This window comes from Anneissia japonica, unplaced genomic scaffold, assembly GCF_011630105.1.
Source record: "Anneissia japonica isolate Jap-2015-1 unplaced genomic scaffold, ASM1163010v1 scaffold287835_len3118868_cov185, whole genome shotgun sequence".
In the NCBI taxonomy this organism is placed as follows: Eukaryota; Metazoa; Echinodermata; class Crinoidea; order Comatulida; family Comatulidae; genus Anneissia; species Anneissia japonica.
The window spans coordinates 2,043,621-2,063,942 of NW_022737223.1; the positions used below are offsets into that span (position 1 = coordinate 2,043,621).

General features: G+C 35.9%; 1 protein-coding gene across 1 annotated transcript; it reads right to left on the reverse strand.

The window, feature by feature from the left end:
* Window positions 1–14,061: 14,061 nt before the first annotated feature.
* On the reverse strand, window positions 14,062–16,854 carry LOC117117159 (serine/arginine-rich splicing factor 2-like). The gene is made up of 2 exons (XM_033261370.1): window positions 16,295–16,854; window positions 14,062–15,020 (listed from the first exon to the last, which is right to left on the reverse strand). Exons 1-2 carry the CDS (start codon window positions 16,717–16,719, stop codon window positions 14,849–14,851), a joined length of 597 nt encoding a protein of 198 aa, XP_033117261.1. The 5' UTR covers window positions 16,720–16,854; the 3' UTR covers window positions 14,062–14,848.
* Between the last annotated feature and the right edge of the window lie 3,468 nt (window positions 16,855–20,322).

The following is a 20,322-nucleotide window of genomic DNA, read 5'->3' on the forward strand; positions in this document are numbered from 1 at the left end:
AAAAAAAATAAATAAATAAATAAATAAATAAATAAATAAATAAATAAATAAATAAATAAATAAATAAATAAATAAATAAATAAATAAATAAATAAATAAATAATAAATAAATAATGCTAGACTTCTCAGTGACATTTCATATTAAACAATAGGTTAGGCCTAGGAAAATGTTGTTTCTGAGCAGGCCTTAAGCTCCGTCCATACTATCAAATTATATGTGACAAATTTGTGTGATGTGCCCTGGCGTGATGTTGTAGTAGTAGGCCCTACACCCAAATATTTTATGGGCATCACATTTTTTGTCACATAAAATTTGAGTGTACACAGAGCTTAATACCAAGGCAATAGGAAAAGATATGAGACAGGTTCATACGAACACATGCCCCCTTCTGAAAAATAAGAAAATTATTAAGCATATACGGTGTTTTACACTGGCGCGATTGAAAATAATGGATGCAATGCAAGGGCAGTTGTTACAAGTCACTTAGTTTAATTTCAGTTAAAAAAAGTTTAGCTGCGTCCGTGCTTGGCGTGTATGACACCTCTATGCTAATCATTTTTTTCAAAGGATAGGCCTACGTTTTCATTTCCGTTTGTAAGTAGCAATGCGTCGAATTTTAAATGTTTCACATTGAAAATCTCCTTGTGTTTTCTTTAGTATTCCATAGCTCTGAAGTAATTCAAAAAAGTAATTGTACGCATCTCTTTAAAGGTAATTAACTCCTTGCATCCGATAGTACGGCGCTTTATATGTACGATGGTCACTTTGGATAAATACGGATACCGCATGCAGTATCCGTTACATGTAATGTTTAATTCAGAAAGTAAGCTTAATTAAAAATATCAAAAACAATTATTGTGCGTTGACAAAGACGTCAGTATTCATTTATTCTTTCATAACTTTATTTACTTTCGAAATAGCAAAATTTACAGCATGATAATAAATAATAGACAACAAATAAACACACAGTATAAAATTTACAAGGATTTGTTCGATCACGTAGTCTAACAGTTAAAATTACGAAAAGATCGTTTTTCAACAAGTTCGAGAAGGAAAAATAACGTGTAAAATTTATGCATTTTTAAAAAATAGCTAAAGATACATGAATGCGCATTACTTAAAAGGAATTCCAAGAATTAGTTAAAATGTGTAAAAAAGAATAAAAACTGTAAAGAAAAAATAACCCTGTAGACTTATTACAATAATATTATAATTGCAGTACGGTTAGTTACCATAGGCTTTATTGGTAGGCCTATACAATTATTTTAAATGCAAAACCTCAAAACTTATAAAACCAAAAATTTTCTTAAACAAAAGAGTCAATATTTAGGATTTTCAGTGGTTTTTTTTCTTTATAATTTACAGCACCGAAAATATATTTAATAAAATACTGAACTAAAGTCCCACCGCGTTCACCCATGACGATGTTACGCTACTTCAAACAAGGAGCATGAAGGCTGTATTGTCTGGGCTAACCGCTTGTCAACTTTAATTACATGCTAGATATTGCTGAAGTATTACACATACTGGACGCTGAGAGAGAATCTGCGTCCTGTTGGTATTCTCTTACTGTAACATTGACTCCCATATAGTCAGGCTTACCCGATATCTTCTACATTATAGCAACAACACTGGGAAATTAGGGCACAGGACAAGGAACATTGTTGATAGTCGCGATACAACAACAGGTGCATTGTGGGAGTGAACTTGAGGTAATGTAAGCATATTAATGTCAGTACAAGACAAAAGCGACAGGGGGATATATGCTACATTTCAATAGCAGATGTTCTAAATTTAAGCAAAATGCGAGTTATAAATCTTAAAAATCTACCTAAATAATGCGTACCTTTAGATCATAGGGGGGTATTATGAATCATGATAATATATTTTTAATTGATTGAGACTCCTTTTTACAGGTCAGATGATAGGCACAGTGGCGGAAGTGAGGACAGATCTCTATTATTTAAAACGTCTCTGAACAAGGCCTAACCCAAATTGATCCAAGTTAGCTCCACTGGCCTGCATACGAATGGACCACTCTTTCCATGGTATTAATTTTCGGATTATTTTCTTGGGGTTTTTGCTTGATTAATTTTATTTTCATACGAAACTGTATGAGTGGGGAAGGGAAAAATAAAAAGGCACCCTTTCCCTCGGCAAATGAATGAGAAAGGTTTCGATAAACTAATTATACATACAGTAAAAGGTAAATCCACGGACTTGGAACCAATTACCTGGATGATGAGTGTCTGTATAGTTGAGGTCACCTTCCTTTACCTTTCTTGATTTGCTTTGCTGTTCCGCATTTAATCTTTTATCGGCAGGTGTGCAAATAAGATGAAATCTCAATATTTCACTTCGCAGTACATTGAAGATGGTGGCAATTTACGTCGTGGCGTGATTCGCGATTTTTCGAAGGTCATGTTTAATGCCAACTACAAGGATTCTACGAAGAAGTGTAGAAAGTTAATTGCTATAATTGATACCGTAAAAATATGAGGCTTATAATATTGCTCGGACCTGAGACAATACACATTTTTTTTTATAAGAACACATTTTATAAGTACACTGAGGGTGAAATTGCTTAAAAATTAAGAACAAAATAAGAACAAATTGAGGCTGAGGTAAAATGCCAAATGAGGTTTTTATTTAAAAACAAAAAAAACCCCCAAAAAACAGAAAAACCAACACATCATATCGGTGTCTCATTTGCAGTAGGTGTGACTATGTATAGTAATTCCCTCAATCAGTCAGACTGCTGTACAATAATAAATTTGTATGTTTCAAAAGTGCGTAAAGATAAGAACAAATAAGAACAGTTTGAGCCTGAAATCGGTCAAAAAATAAGTACACGAGCCTGGGGAAAATCGTATTGATTCTAACAAAAAAAAAGTGCAAATGTTGTCACCAAAGCTCGGGCTACATTTTTATTTTAAATTTTTTGTAAGAACACATTTTATAAGAAAAATGAGGCTGAAATTGCTTAAAAAATAAAAACAAATTGAGGCTGAGATAACATAACAAATAAGGTTTTTATAACCCCCTCCCTAAAAAAACCCCCCAACAAATCAAGCTAGTCACATACAGTACAGTAGAGTAATGTTTAAAAAGGTTATGCCAACGTAACGCCTATGCGCTCACATGCGGCGGTCCGCAGGACCGCGACCCATAGGGGACCCGAGGCCCCTAATCACATGATTTTCGATCTATCACCCTGACTCAAAAGGGCTTTGTTAAGTTGTTACACAGCAGCATAATGCGTCTTTGGCATCGACAGTACATCATATTATATCCAATGGCGAATAAAAGGGGAGCCCCTAAATTTTTTAATTCTAAGTCTGTGAGTGTGCCATTTTCGGTCATTTAAAGGTGCCGTAATCATAAATGTTCTCGCCTCAGCACCAACCATGGTGGGGCTGAGGTGGTATTAACCCTTTGTCAGTAAAAGTCTCTATGGACCATATTAAACATTCCTGGATTCGCCACTCATATCATATAGTTTACGCACTAATAATAATGCAACATACCGTTCTCAGGCAGTCCCCGTATCTTTCTGCAAACAAAAGGGTCACTGATTTTACGGTACGGTGTAAAATAAGAACAAAATATTGAATTTTGAGCCTGAAATTGGCAAAAAATGAGATCACTGAGCCTGGGCCAAATTTTACTGCTTCTTATATGAACAAATTAATCGATAAACCATAGACCTACATTGGTTAACCCAATTCCATCCTGTGCTCATTATTATCTGTTTAATGATTTAATGAACGCAGACAATTTCGTGGTTACACGATGGTTGTATTGTAGACCAAATTTCGTGGGTGTTTCACAACTGGTTAAAACCGAAATTTGTTGAAAAAAGATCAGTGGCGGCGCTAGTGATTCCGACGACAGGGGCGGATCCAGCGAGGGGTCATGGGGCCCGTTCCCCACGTCAGTTCCGCCGAAAAAATAAAAAAGACGGAGAAAAAATTGAGAAGAATAAAGGGAGGAAAGTGGAAAACAAAAGGAGTGAGTGTACACATGAGTTCAGTGGCGGATCCAACAAGGGTGAAAGGAGAGCTCAATTACGTTACCACTCATTTTGCATTTTATATTGATTGACAACGAACAAAACGCTATCCCCGATGCCGAATTTTTCCAACGATTTCATATATCAGGATGTAAAGGCCAAAAGATTTTTTTTAGCCATTATTACGGAATGTAGTATCCAGCTAGAACAGCTATCCATGCTCATGGTATTAACGCCTATGCGCTCTCGTGTGGTGGTCCGCGACCCTTAGAGGCTCCTTTGGTTCCCCACCCATAGGGTCCCCGCTCTATAGCACACTGATCCAAAAGGGCTTGTTGATACATAACAGCATAATGTGTCTCTGACATCGGCTTAGGATATACATAGTGGGGTGGGGTGGGGTACCCAGCCGGTCAGGACCCCCCACATTTGCCTTTTTTTTAAATGGAGATAAAATATTCAAATGTTAAGTTTGAACGAGGGCCATTTCCGGGAATAAGATATAAAACTGAACAGAATTTTAGAATAGAAATACAGATTAGAAGAATTTTCTCTCACTGTCTGTCATCTACTCCTTACTCGATGACGTCTGGAATTAACAGCTTTGACAAGATCAAGGCCATGTCGTTTATGATCTTGGCGTGACGTCACGTTACGAAGAGTTGTGAAATAGTTGTATCAATGTGTGATTGGATAGGATATATTATGAATGGAAAAGCTTAGGAGAGATTCGCCGAGATTCATAAATCGAGTCGTACCGTATGTATCATAGGTGAGAATGTGTCGTGCGCATTGTAACTAATCCTCCTTATGCGAAATCGTATTTTCTGAAGACACTTTCGAACCTTCTGAAAAATGAGACCAGAAGTTGAACGCACGCTGATAGAAAGCAGTATGCAAACGTTAACATTTCTATAAGAAATTACAACTAAGCAGGCATGTTTTCATGTTCTGACCCTATTATATCCTCCTGGGACACCCTATCTTACATTTGTAGTTTTCTTTCGTTTCCACATACGTGACGATGCGGTGATCCAATTCAATATGAAAGGTTTTATTAATAATGGAGTGTAGTTACGCAGCTCCGTTTATGCGGGGCCTCACCCGGAGAGGGTTTTTATGACCCAGGGCCGATTGAGTCAGGATAATTTGAAATTATTTCAACTTTTAAAATGTTTATACGATTGCTGTTTGGCATAGTTCATATTGGCTTTATGTGTTTCCGTTGATTAATTACTCGTAGATTCCTAAGTTCGCCAACAGTTCACAACTCTCAATCCGTTGACCTTCGTCGTCGCCGCCATTGACTCTCTCGCAAAACCTGTAGGTATTTTTGAATAATCTGAACTTCAACAGTTGACGACTTAAAACCCAGTAGTGAAAATTTATGCCCCTAATTTTTGAGTGACGATACACGCTAAATTCATTCGCCGAGCCCCGCGCGCTATGTCATGAGGGCAGTAGCGTATCTGTTTCATGTGCTCGGGGTGTACTAATGTCTGAAGCCATGATATCACACTCAAGTAGTTAAAATCACCTCAAATCACCTTATTTTGCGACCAGCACACACGCACTTAATCATCGAGCCCACCTCACTTTGCGTCCCCTCCACTGAGAAAATTCTCCCCGAAATACCGTACTTAAACAAAGACAGTTGTTAATAAACATAATTTGTATGTCTATTATTTATCATAACATTACTCTTTGTTTATCTAGTTAATCTTTTTGTATTTTATCATAAATGTAAATAATTCGTAGTTGACGTAACACACTAACCAAAACACAACATAGGCCTATAGGCTATAGCTGCTACATGCTACAGTTTTTTAATGGAAATAGAAAAATGTAATAACATTTAAAATTTAAAGAAGTTAAAAGAAACCCTAAGCTAGTTTCTTATTGATTAAATTATATCTCACAGGCATAGCTAGACCTGTCATACAAAGGCATATAACAAAATCACATAATTTGTTTTGTGGTTTAATGCCTGTTAGATGGTACAGTAGGTATATGCGTTATTATTATTTTTTAATTAAAAAAATGCACCTATGCATTTTAAATCTATCTTTAATATATTTTTTATTATTTAAATAATATTTATTTTTTTCGACAAATAACTGTGAATTGAAAATAAAAGAAAGTTTCAGCAAAAATTCAACATTTAGCTAGTTTTGAAGTTTAAACTTACATGCATCCTGTCATCGACGTGATACACAATTCAAGCATAAAACAAAAATAGATACATTAACCCTAAATTGGTATCTATCTTTTGACTTCAAAGAAATGTTTATTTTAATACATTATAGGGATTCCCATGAGAATGTAAGCCTATTTGCAAAGTAATTTGTAAAAATATAAAAGAAACTTATTCTAGTGGGGGTGTGCGAATTGCGTGTAAACGATTAGTTTGTTGGTCGACAATTTACACTCAAAACACCTCTTTCTCGGGATGAACACTTTACCGAGTTCTAGGAGGAAGAATGACGTAAGGAATCACGTGATGAAATGGGACTATTAAGCCACCTTGAAGATCAAAGCACTTACACCAGATGTGATTACTATCGTTACACTTGCGTTAAGTACGTGTATATACTAAGATTGGATCAGTTACTGTTCCCAGTTGATTAGACTGTCACGTGACAGGAAACCTGTAAATGCATCAGATAAAAGTTTCATTAACAATGTCCAGAAATGAACGCCGCAATTCACATATAGTCATTGATCAGAATTGAAAATGAAAGTAACAAGAAGTGGCATACAATGAGTAGATGAAACTACCAACACTGTGTGTGCACAATTGTGAGTAAAAAAATATTACATCGTTATAGCGTTCAGCGATAATAAATTAAACACAGTACACGGAGAATGGCGCCACACAGAATATGTTCAGAAGAAATTAATTCACTATAATGCACAGTATAATTATATGTAGCCATTTTCCTGCTAATATAAAGAATCCTATAACGGATTTAAGGATTTTCTTTGTACCAACAAAGTGTATACATTTTCAAGAGGTCCGACTGCCGTCATTTTGTATGCACACAATGAAACGTTAAAAAGTACTATCACGAGATAGAGGACGCCCTATTAGAATTTGAATAGAGTTCGCTCGAAAGTCTTTTGAAGGACACGCCCCCTTCTTTTTGAGACTACGTTCCAACGAAATCAAGAGAGTCGAACTTCTTGCAGTTTTATACTCTGGTACCAATGTATGTTATTTAGCGAAAACTGAATTGTCTAATATACAGCAGGTAGGTGGCAGTGTTGCTACACAATGACGAGCCTCCGCTCGACCATATTTTGATTTTTTTTTTTTTTTTGTACATTTCAACATTCATGATGGAAAAGCCCTAATAAATATTCCTTAGTAAACACCAAATGGTGACCCATTAAGAGTTAAAGTGGTATAAAGGAACAAAAGGAAAGCGTGAACATTGTTTTTGTATTGTAGTTACACCCTCGTCGCGTACCAAGCAATTTATAAGATTTGTTAATAGTTAAAACATTTCATACATAAATTGCAACAAAATGACTTGGTGACAGTATCTAACTTGAAGTGTCTAGGCCTACTCATTATCAGTTACACTAAGTTCACAGTCAGTCTGCGCTAGATGTGGCGAGTACGCGAGGTCTCTCAACTCTTCATAATAATTTTTAGTCTGAATGTAAATGCAAGTAAAATCAACCTTAATCTCATCAATCTGTGATTCATTCCAATTGTATACAATCTTCTAAAAAGCATCTTCCTTGCTAACTTTATTCAATTTAAGACGACTGAAACACAATTTTCGACACCATGGATAGGACTTTGGTGTTAGTTATTCCATAGAGTATTGTGCATTGTAACTTTTCTTAATTTTATTGAAATTGTAAGGCTCACATACAATATGGCCTTTGGGCCACGACTTGTGACCGCTTTTAATGTGGATGTTCTGATGAATAAAAGTGAAATAAAAATAAAATGAGTAAAATTTACTCCATGGTTATTGTTATCGTACCCTCTAAACAAGATGTTTGAAACGTCATAGCTCTTAACTAATGCGGTTTGCAAGTCTAAATAAACTTATGTGATCATTGTTTTACAAAACACAAAGCATTAAAAATATAGTCTGTGTTGAAATAAGAATAATGCTTGAAATACATTTCTTATTTTTTATTTGAACTATCATCTCGATAACAACACAGTAACGGCAATATCATGAAAATACGGGGACCACGGAATACTGTAATTGTTAAATTGCCTATACGAAGCTTTTCTGATTTTAAATGTATGTGCGCTGATATCGTGGTAGGCCTAACAGGATAGCATATTAAAGAGTCGATATCCAAATAAAATTCTCGATGTGGGAGTACAATTTACGTTTTCACTGTTATTAGGTCCTTATGCAAGACCATGTAATTTTTTGTTTGTTTTGTGAAGAGCATTAATTTGTACATCTTTTTATTATACAATGCCTTTTGTTATGAACACCACAATCATACAAGTTGTAACTCTCGACGAAATAATTGGGCCTACCTGTGTAATTCAATGACTGGGCGTAATATTTCAAGTGAGTATCGAGTAAGTCGAAACTTCAATTGATTCTGATTGAATTTAATTAAAGATGATAATGCGTTCACAAAAAGCGACCGCAATCGAGAAAATAATTATGCCATTGATATTAGTGTTCAGCTGAACAAACTGACTGGCTTGTTGGAGAGATTCATTTTTGAGTGTTCTCGTTTCCATCAATCTAGTGTCAGTCAGAAGGTGAAGACGAATCGTAAACACCACAGTAATTGATAAGAAACGTTCGGTGTATCGGTATTGACAGGCGATATTTTTTAAAGTGGCGCTACACGCATTCGTGCGTTAAGCGGGCACCTTGTGGAATTACATGATATCAACCAGACGATCCCAAAAATATTAGAAGATGATCAGTGGTGGCACCACGGGGCTTAATTCATTCACGTAATCTCTTAGGCATGTACGTTCGGTACAGCATTGTGAAAATCAATTGCATTCTAAATAGCAACATACAGTTGCTGGGATCTGCGGAGGACCAGTGACTTTATCCCTGAGCGGTCCCCCAGGATAAACAATAAAGAATGAAAAGAAGAAAAGACAGTAATCCAAACTTTGGGATATTTACCCCTCCCCAAAATGTCTTTGTCCCTTTATAATGCAATTCCCCAGCCTCATGCTATCATAGAGCCACCACTGGGCCTAAAGCAGGGAATGGGCACGTATTTAAAACATTTACTGTATTATGAAAACCTAACATTGTTAATTTAAATCGAATCGCATCAGCGATTTGTACAATTTTCAATAATCACTTTTCTATTCGTGTAACAGTGTATGTCAGCTGCAGCGAGTGATGAAACGAATGGGATAAATGGCACCACGATCGCTATACTATTTATAATGGCTCGATAGCGCACATCATGTCACCAGCGTCATGCTGCGTACAGTATTCCTTGTTTCCCAGCATGTAGGCTTCTTAAGGACAATTAAATCTTTACACTGCCAATAGGCCTGAATGAACATTAATATTAGTCTTTCAGAGCATTGGGTGGGCCGTATTTTTCAATCATATTATAGGCCTACTGGTATATAAATTCTGAACAATCTTGCCCTGATAAGTAGATTTGTAAACGGCAAGAGGAATCTAGGGTAAAAAAAAAATCAAAAATTCGAATTATGCTGGAGGCAATGAACATTTCCCTCAGCGTTGGATGATTGGTACCAACTCCCTCTGTTTCTCAAGATACTGTAGTTGCAATTCAACACGTGCTTTTGTGGGACAACCATAGAGCTATTATATCTCTATGGTGACAACACGTGTGTTTGTAAGACGCGCGCGTATTCTAGCGCTGTTCTGATTAGTCAGTTGTTAAGTTTGTTTGACACTCCGGAAAGGTCTATTGGCGACGACTTTCAGACTCCTTATTCTTTGGCGACACAAGGCAATTTTTTCAACTAAGAAATGCGGTTGTATTCCTATAGTCAACCTCAGTCGAATATGAAGTGGCTGTGATAAACTGTTTCGATTTTTATTTACTCGGCAAAACAAAATATTCTATGCATTTCTTTATCGTGTGCAGATGATTAATTTTTTACAGTACTGTAATGACAATTTAGTACACTCGCGTGATTTTGAAACGTTAAAATGTAAAAAGAATAAAACAATGACGAATCTCTGACTTCTGCACGAGCGAGGTTGACTGGGTTAATAATTTAAAAAATTACGCCTACGTCCCCATTCCTCACAAAAAGGCCAAAACGAATTAAAAAAGAAAAGCTTATTTTATGTACAAGGTAACTAACTGGTACGTCGTGCTACTGTTATGTTCTGCCTAATTTTAATGATCTTATCAATCCCCGGAGACACTGCAATCATGAGAGTAGATTCTACAGTAGGTTTTGGTTTGACAATTGTTTTTATCTGGGTGCGTCTCGAGTCTTTGTAGGACGGCTATGTAGAAGTACTTACCACTATTTTTCAAAAAGCGCTTAACCAAAGTACGCCTTTCTTTAAGTCAGAAGCAATCTTGCGACCATCGGAAATGTTTTTGCAACTCGGGCATGGTTTACCAACAACCATGTTGTCTGTACAATATTGAAATCTTAATCAAAAGTTTACGAGACTTTCTACTACAGTATCTACTATTCTTGTTAAGTTCCGCTTGCAAAAATGTCTGGAAGAGGGCGCCCTTACATTCAAGTCATTCGAACCACGCACAGAGACCACTGATCTACTAAAATTGTATAATAGCTGGATTGCTCATTGGCTGGTTTTAGTAAGGCCACTGACGCCATGTTGGGGGCCCTACGTGACGGTAACAGTTTAGACAAGTTTCTTTTGGCATTTGTTTCAATTATAGGTATTGTTAAAATAACATACTTGCATATTTTTTTAAATATTTTATTTAGATTAAACGTAATGGTTATTTCAAATCATTAACCACTCGACGCGACAGTTCATGCAGTTTAAAAAAGCACAAGCGAAGTTAATTGCGTTGTTAGTGATCGACGTCACTATAACAACGCAACTTCACTCGCGCTTCTGTTCAAAAAAGCGCTATAATGACGTATTTGTGACGTTTTGGACTTCACAAAAACCAGCCAGTGAGCAATCAAGCTGTTTTAGTAGAGATCAAGTGGTTTACGCTGTATATTCATAGGCGGGACTTGGTAGCAGGTTCATTTTATCACAAGCCAAAATACACAAATTAAAACTCAACACCACACCTTTAACTACATATTTAAACAGCAAGCTATAATAACGACAAAACAAAGCTGATTTGTATACGGTTTTCTTTAATTATCCATCCACAAAGCACATTACTTAACCTGAAACGAAAAATAGCTGAATACGCCACAGTTCAAAATCCCTGAACATTATATTCAATAGGTTAAATTTTACAAACCATTTTAGCAGATGCTACAAACATCTTAAGATGATCAATCATTCTCTATTGCAGCACTAGTAGGCCTACCTTGGAAGTACTTACCATCATACTTACGTACGACATGCTTTATCCAGTCAATTTTATAAGGCTCATCAATTTTATTTACATTACTCTTACACACTTTGTACTACCCTTACGCTATAAGAAATTATATTTTTATTTTTTATTTTTTTTAAATTTTTGTACTGTTACAAGAACATTCTGTTCAAAAACCACATTTTGAATGTGGTTTTAAGAAATGGGACATGCACTGCCATGATTCTTCTGCAAACTAGTTATCAAACAAGAGCCAAGTTCGTAAATACATTCTCACACAACAACCATACATATCCACAATCATACAGTGGTGTAACGTTTGAACCAGGGGACCTGTGAACCTGTGAGCAAATTTTCGATCAAAACCTACAGATTTACCCAAGATTGGAGGCCTCTGTATTTTGAAACGGCCAAAAAGCCTGATGCACTCTGAACTGGAATCATACCCATTTGTGTCGTAACGATAGGCACCGAGGCCCTGTGGATTTCTTGAACTGGGGCTCCTTTTTGATCTGGTCGCCAATTCGATTGAGTTGCTCATTTTTCTAATATTTGTCATCGTATTCTAGATTGTTATATATAAATTATATATCAGTTGCAGACCAAGGTAATTGAAATAGGAAATGAATGGGGCAGGGATGGATTTCACAGATCTATACCACCACGACCCCACCATGGTTAGGGCTGAGGTAAGAAAATTTATGATTATGGCACTTCTAAATGGCTGGAAATGACACTCGAGACCAAAAATGCGATTCCTCTTATTCAAAACAATCGGGAAATTTTGTGGGACCCAAGGCCGACATGACCCCCTTTAATCCGCAACTGGATACATGAAGCGCCACTGATAATTACTTCGGTTTTTTAAATGGCGCTATATAAGTTCTTACCTTATTATATAATAATCATGCATGTCTTACAGTCGATCTCAAGAGACATTATGCAGTTACATATCAACAAAGCCCTTTTGGGTAAGGGTGCTAGATCAAGGATTCCATAGGTAGGCTGGGGTCAGAGCCCTGCTAACCGCCACACAAAAGCGCATAGACATTACACCACCGTTACCATGCCAGTTTACTATTTACTTGATAGTATGGGCTGGGGTAGCATGGAGGTATAAAAATTTTATACCTCCATGGGGGTAGCAACTCTTTACCCACAAGGTTGGCCTAAATCAAAGATTAAAAATTAGAGTATATTGACAATAAAATTAGATAGGCCAGTCATTCCTGTGTACTGTATATATTTCAAATCTATACCCAAGCGACGTCGTTCGGCTAGCCTAAGCCTGTGTTCTTAGGTTGAGTGGTTAAAATAACTGTACATGCGGTGTGGAGAGTTTTTCGTCAAACCGACCAGGTAAAAGGGTAGTTTGACTAAGGAATTCTGAGCAGAGCTTTAGAATAACTATTTCGCTGAAATTGAAAGCAGGCACTCGGAGCACAAACACCTCTAAAACTTACCAAGTTCAGAATCTGGTAGATGAACATGGTTATACACACTCTAGAAGTTTTAACTATTGCAGTAGCATCTTGCAGATTTCTCTGGTTAGTAGGCCATGATGTTGGCAATCATGACATGTTGATGTAATTACAGACAACAGATGTCACCTATAAAATCTCCTGCCATTGTTGGATGCGAAATCAGGTTAAAATCATTTTACAGTATTCCTTGTAACTATATTGCTGCTGCGCATGCGTCTCCATATTATAAGGTTATGCTGCAAACACTTAAAAACTTGTTCCTGAAAAGTGAATATCATTAACAAAAGCCCCCACTGTATATTATAAAATAATTGTTAATTCTCTGGGTTGTATTTGTCTTCATATAAAAAAATTTGGTTTAATTTTTTTCAGTTATACTTACAGGTACAATAATATGAAAATCTTGGAAGTCAATTTTTATAAAACATGGTTGGTAATTTTGCCTGCAATATTCCCTCAAAAAAGCATGCTTTTTAAGATAAGGCAATAGGCAATGTTTTTTGTTTTAAAAAAAATCTTTAGAATGACATTGTTTTTACAGACATGTTCTAAGAATTTACTTGGAATTCATGGTTGTATTGGAGTCAAAATTGCTTTAGGGAGTAAAACTGAATTCCATTAAAAAAAAAAAAAGAATTATTTTACATTTCAATTTAATGGATTTCCCCACAAAAACAGCTCTACATTAGCAGAATACTTGCAATTGCATTTATAATTATCAGGAACGCCTTTTGGCTAATCAGCTACCAGTAATTGAGTCTGGACACTGCTAACATTTAATTTAACAGGAACTCCCAATGGCTGTTCAGCTACCAGTAATTGTGTCTGGTCACTGCTATCGCATTTAAATTGGCAGGAACTCCCACCGACCAATCAGCTACGAGAAACCAAGACCGCTGCATATGCATTTCAAACTGGTATGCGGGATCTAGTAATTTTGATTCTGGAAAACCAGGACTCGTGCCACAGGCAAACAGCATTACTGAGATAGCTTATACTGGCAATATTCAAACTTATATACCTGCAACAGCTTACACTGCTACTGTCCTATTAATAGAAAAACAATGGAAGAGAAGTTAGAATATTGAAATGCCTTTATTCCGTACCAAAACAAAAAAATTCACACAAACAAAACTGTGCCACACCCTAAATACAGACACTAAATTATGATAACAATATGCATTTATTTTACTGAAATAAAAATGGGGTTTTTACTGAACAAATTTACAATACTAAAATAGTTTATGGAGCAAAGGTGGCAATTCCTTATTAAAAAAACCCTGTGTATTAAAGGGCTACTGTACAAACATGCAAAATATTGTTATCAGCTGGGTTTCACCATTACCCCTGTTATTAGAAATGTTGACCAAGTTTATAGTGTTATAAGAGAACATGCTAGGCAATAATCATAAATATTTTGACTTTGAAGAAAAAAGAAATAAAAAACATCAGTAATGAGTACACATCTATTTGTGCTTTCAAGAAACTATTAAATTTGGAAGGTAAATTGCATTAAATGAAGAATAAAGAGAATAATAATCATAATCAAAGGACTGTATATTAACAGTGGTTTAAAAAATGCATAATTCTGTAGTTCTTTAAAAGCACATTTTTTTTACAATGCTATAATTACCATATTTACCTACACTGAGTATTAATACAAATTTTCATTTTCACTATAACTGTCCGAAAATGATTGGATAAGGAAAGTCAATATTTATCAATGAATGTCTGTTTAAAATATCTTCAAAAAAATCATGAAAAGGAGAATAACCTTCTCACTGCGACAACAGGTTATAATGGCATGTTTGTCATCACAGGTATCGCATAATAACCAGCACGTTCAGCGCACTATCTCAAGAACTAGTGAACAGGAGAACGAGATTGCGACTTCCTCGACGAACGTGAGTGAGATCTGGATCGGCTCCTTGACTGGGGCTTTGGGCTGTCTCTGCGGCGAGGGCTTGGACTGCGGCTTCTGCTTGGAGAGCGCGTCCTGCTTCGTGACCTTCTACGTCTGTACGGAGACCTCGACCTAAAATATTGTATAAAATTAATAAGTAAAAATATTGCAGATTGTCTTTTCATTATGTAGTTTAAATGTACCTTCATGCCGTAGAAAACAAAGATGAGTCTCTTTATTTCTTTATACTCATTGTTGTAAAAGATTATCGGAGGAGGGCAAAGTAAAAATAAAATTTTATTTTCTTATTTAGCAAACAGTTTTGCCAAAACAGAATCCAGATGGAGAAGAAAATTTAAAAAAATATTTTAATGAATGTAAAATAGGCTGGTTAAATGCTTCAAATTTATATAATTTGGAAGAAATATACATCTTTGGAGATTTCATGGCAGCAGAGGGCATAACAAAAATAAAGGAAAACTTATTTTTTCTGTAATTTCTACTTTTTTGTGGTGGCGGGTGCGCTAACTGGCAAAAAATAAAATTTATTATTATTCAAAATTATCAATCTTTGCAGTCGGCAAGTTTGATAAACAAGGTATAAAGAAAGTCTCGCCTAATGGTGGGTGATAACATTGGCAAATATGAGTGAATTTTAAGGATGGAAAAGTGGTATAGTAATAAGGGTGGGTGGAGGGCCATGAAATTAGCTTCAGGTTGGGTGGAAAACTTTGCCAACCATAATTACATCCCTGTGTACAAGCCAGTTGCTTTTCTTGGATTAGAAGACTTGATCACTTATTGGTCATAACATGTAAATGTTAACTAAAATAGAGACTTTAAATTTGGAAATTAACATTTTAAAGTATACATGTAGTACAGTATGTACTGAAAAAAAACAACCAATGTACTGAAAAAAAAAAACCAATGTACTATCATTATATTACAATACATAATACAATATGTATTGTAATATAATTAGTTTTGTATATGTGGCAAAGACAAGCCAAACCAGTCAGTCATCGCAAAAATCGATTTTGAGTTATTAATACAGGGTTAAAGAGTAAAATAAGAGTTACAGAATGGTAAAAAAATCATTTAAATCCAACATTTCCTTATGAAGTTACAAGCATTTAAGCATACAGCTGTTTAAAGAACAATATATGAGAAATCAGCCTTCAAAGTTTATGATTTCAGGCATTTCTCATGCAGAAGCTATCATAAAATCTTTGTTCAGTATGACAAAAATGCTCAGTGATATTATGATGATTGTCGCGCGACAAAATGAAAATTATTAGGAGGGAAAGGTCTGGTGAGGCTAGTTTAGTACAGTAATATTATAATTATAGTAATACTGTAATAAATTCCATGAGTCAATAATTACGGTAATCTTAGACTTGAATTACCTTCGTCTTCCTCCGCCACCACCATAATCCCTGCCGCCGCCGCCGCCTCCGTATCGGCTTCCTCCACCGCCATATCCGCCTCCACCACCACCATATCTTCTTCCTCCACCACCACCTCCTCCACCACGACGTCCACCACTTGGTCTACCATATCTAGCCATTTGGACACGTAATTCACGACCATCTAGGATGGCCCCATCCATCCCATCTAAGGCATCGTCAGCATCAAGTTTATCATAAAAACGCACAAAGGCAAATCCACGGCTATTGCCTCGGTACCTGTCACGTGGGATGTAGACGTCTCCTACCTCGCCATATTTATCAAAAGCTCGTTTCAGTTCTTCAACAGTTGTTCTATACGTTAAATTATCTACTTTCAGGGAGGTCATTCCTTCTGTATCAGGTGGACCTCTGTTGTAAGACATAATAAGACTCTTCAGCCGACTCTTCTACACCTCCTAAGAATTAAAATTGTGTTCAGACGTTCAAAAAAAGCAAGTTTCACCACTGCAGCTTCGCAGCACCTCCACACCCGAACGGATCAAACAACGCAAAGACCAAATTACTGCGCATGTGCAATATAAAGGGGGACGCTGTCAACGTTGCCAGGTCATACTTGAAAAGCTACCCAATTTGTAATCTCAATTGTGTGTGTGTGTGTGTGTAGGCCTATATTGTGGCGTGTGTGTGTGTGTGTGGAATAAAAGTACACAAATTCTTTGTCTTCATAGCCCTAAACTTACACACTTAGCAAATGATGAATTACACACGATGTTTTTAATTAAAATATAGAATTCTTACTTTCAGTTATTGGTTCACATTTGACATTCAATTTGAAATCATCATTTGCACAATTAAGGCAGATAAAACAATTTTATGGACCTAGAAAACCAAAAGATGATGATTGATAATGAAACAAGTTTTCTTTTAAGGAAGTAAAAAAATATTTCTAATGTGTCCCTCATAAAACATTGAAAACACAAGAGTTGAAAAACATCACAATTGATTAGGCCTAATAGTACTGGTTTCCAATCCACATTGATATAGTCAGTTCATTACTTTCGGTAAGGGTGATTCATTTTTAGCAATTGTAATTAAATGTTCTCAAATTTAATTTTGAGCACAGGAATCTGAAATGATTTTATTTACTGTTAAGACGTATTTGGAATGATATTTATCCATATATGTGCTTGGCATCACGCAGGGGGCCTTGCCCTTTCGCAGGAGCCTAAACTGACAAATGATCGAGAGGAAGAGGAAACGGCTTGACGACACCCAGAACACTTAATGATGTATGCTCATACCAAATAAACCGTATGAAGACACGTCGTGTTAATGTTGCATCATATATATAAATTTTATTATCCATGCTTTATGAAAGCGAAAACAAAACATTTTCTTAAAACTAAGCATAAATTTGCGGATAAATAGTACCGTACTCGCGCTTACTCGCGCAAATAAGCGCCCCGTTTGAATAAGCGCCCTTCTCGAATAAGCGCCTAACGTGAAAATTTCCTTAAGCGCCCCGTTTGAATAAACGCCCCCTCAATAAACCAATCAATCCTGGGACTGTGGATGTTGGCATGATTTGAGGTGTGGAGTGGAATCACATTCTCCTGTAGTCAATATCAAAATGAGGATATTTATCTTGGACAGATAAGCTCCCTGGACAAACAGTATACAGTATTTTCATCTTCTTACATTTGTCTATAGCCTAGTCTTGCTCCTTTTCCGACAATTTGCACCTTTAGCACATTCTCATCTACGTTTTCAAGAAAACATGCAATGATCATGCCGTCCTGCTATACTTAATCGGCCGATGGCCAACTAGCTAACCAATATCACTAATTTCATCTGCTATTCTGCTGTTATGTAATACTGTACCACTCACAACATTCTTGTCATGACAAGCAATGCTCTCTGTATGTACGATTATCTTTTCAGCCGCACCACCATTCGTTGCGGTTTCCTGATGTCCTTATATAATCGTTTTTCATTCAAAATGTGTCTCTTGAATTTAATAAGTTTTCATAAGAACCCCTCGATTTTCTTCTATTTCCATAAGCGCCCCCTCAATTTCCACTGTGTTTTCATAAGTGCCCCGTTCAAATAAGCGCCCTTCAAAAAGTGCAAAAAATATTTTAAGCGCCCTGGCGCTTATTCGCGCGAGTACGGTACTGTGGGTATTCACACTAATATTGACAATATACTGTTAACAACTAAAAATACGTAGGCCTACATAAAATCCTAAAAAAATGCATAATTTGCTATAAATAAAAATATAAATAACTTTCTAATTTTTTATCAGCTAAAATGTTCTTTAACGGCGCGGATGCATATAAATAAAACATTTAAAAAAAAATAGACACTATGCAGTACCGTACCGTAATGCATCTAAAAAAACAATGAAACTATGCCTAATAAACAACTTGTTTCGACGTGTCGCACGTCATCATCAGGCAATAGTGCTTTATATTATGCTACGATTATGTACTACCGGTCAGATATATGGCAAACAAGCAAATACTAAGTTTAAGTCATGTATATAGGCCTATTAAAACTGTAGCCTACTGTCTTAAGTCATGTATAAACATTACAATGAAAAAGTGATATTTAATGAGTTGTTTCAATGTTAACATTCTAATTCTTATACACATGTCTTACTAAAGTATTCACTTCTAATATAGGCCTACATGACTTCACCTAGTATTTGCTTGCCATATATCTGACCGGTAATTAGCACTATTTTTCTAATGATGGCGCGTATCATTTATTTATTTTTTTGTTTTGTTCTAATTAAAGACGTGTACTATTGGAAGTTAATCATATTTGATCCTTTTAAATGAGTTAATGAAATTTTGTGGGTTTCTCAAAAAACGTCTACGTTGCGCAGAGGACGGTCACGCACGAGTGAATTCGTCGCGCGAATAGAAAGCTTCCGGTGTTACGACAGACGGTACGACCGGTATATTTTTAATCCTACGTAAAATTAATAATAGCCAAATTCTATAATACCTCAGTAATAGAGTACCGTAAATTGTAGTCATTTAGGGAATAGTGCAATTTGACAAGAGACTAGGCAGTGTTGGATTGAGGGAAACCCCAATAATTTTCTAAAATTATAAAAAAGAAATGGAGGAAAAAAACCGAAAATGTTCAAATTTATATCTGAAACTGCCATTTCCGGTCATCTAGAGGTGCCATAATCATACATTTTCTTTAATATTACGTGCCCAGTTCCTCAAGACAAAAATTAAAGGACTATCTTGAGCAAAACATTCACTTAAGGTAAGGTTATATACTTCTTTTGTAGTGGGCCTATGAGATGCATTGTTGTAGGCCTACATAATTCAAATTACACTTATTAATTAGCATGCAAAAATGTGGATTGGTGTAGGTTGAGCTCCACTTAGATTTTGCATTTATTATATTTGGTTATGACATAATTAATGATTAATTGAACCATATTTACAGAGGGTGACCCTTCTAGAGGCCAGAAATTTAGCTGAGATTTAGGGCCCTCTTAAATAGAATAAATTGAATAATATATCTTCATACAAGTAGGCTGTGGAGTATGGCAAACGCCGTAACACGACAGAAGCAAGCAGAAATTGAAGTAAGTGTAGCTTGGACCTCAACAAAGAGAACGGTTTTTTTAACCACTATATATTTCACTCTGTGTTTGTTATCAGCCCCTCCCATATAGACACTTCTTCCATTGTTTTATGGATAACCACCATTCTCTATTATTCAATTGCCTTTGACTGGAAGAATTAAGTGTGATGTGTGTGTAATCATTATCTTTTTTTGCATAGTTAAATTCATTCTTCTGTATACTACTTTATTCCAATTTCAACTTTATTGCAACCACTATTCTCTATTATTCATTAGCATTTGACTGGAAGAATTAAGTGTGATGGTGTAATAATTCTCTTTTTTTGTATATTTTATACATACATACACACACACACACACACACACACACACACACACATATATATATATATATATATATATATATATATATA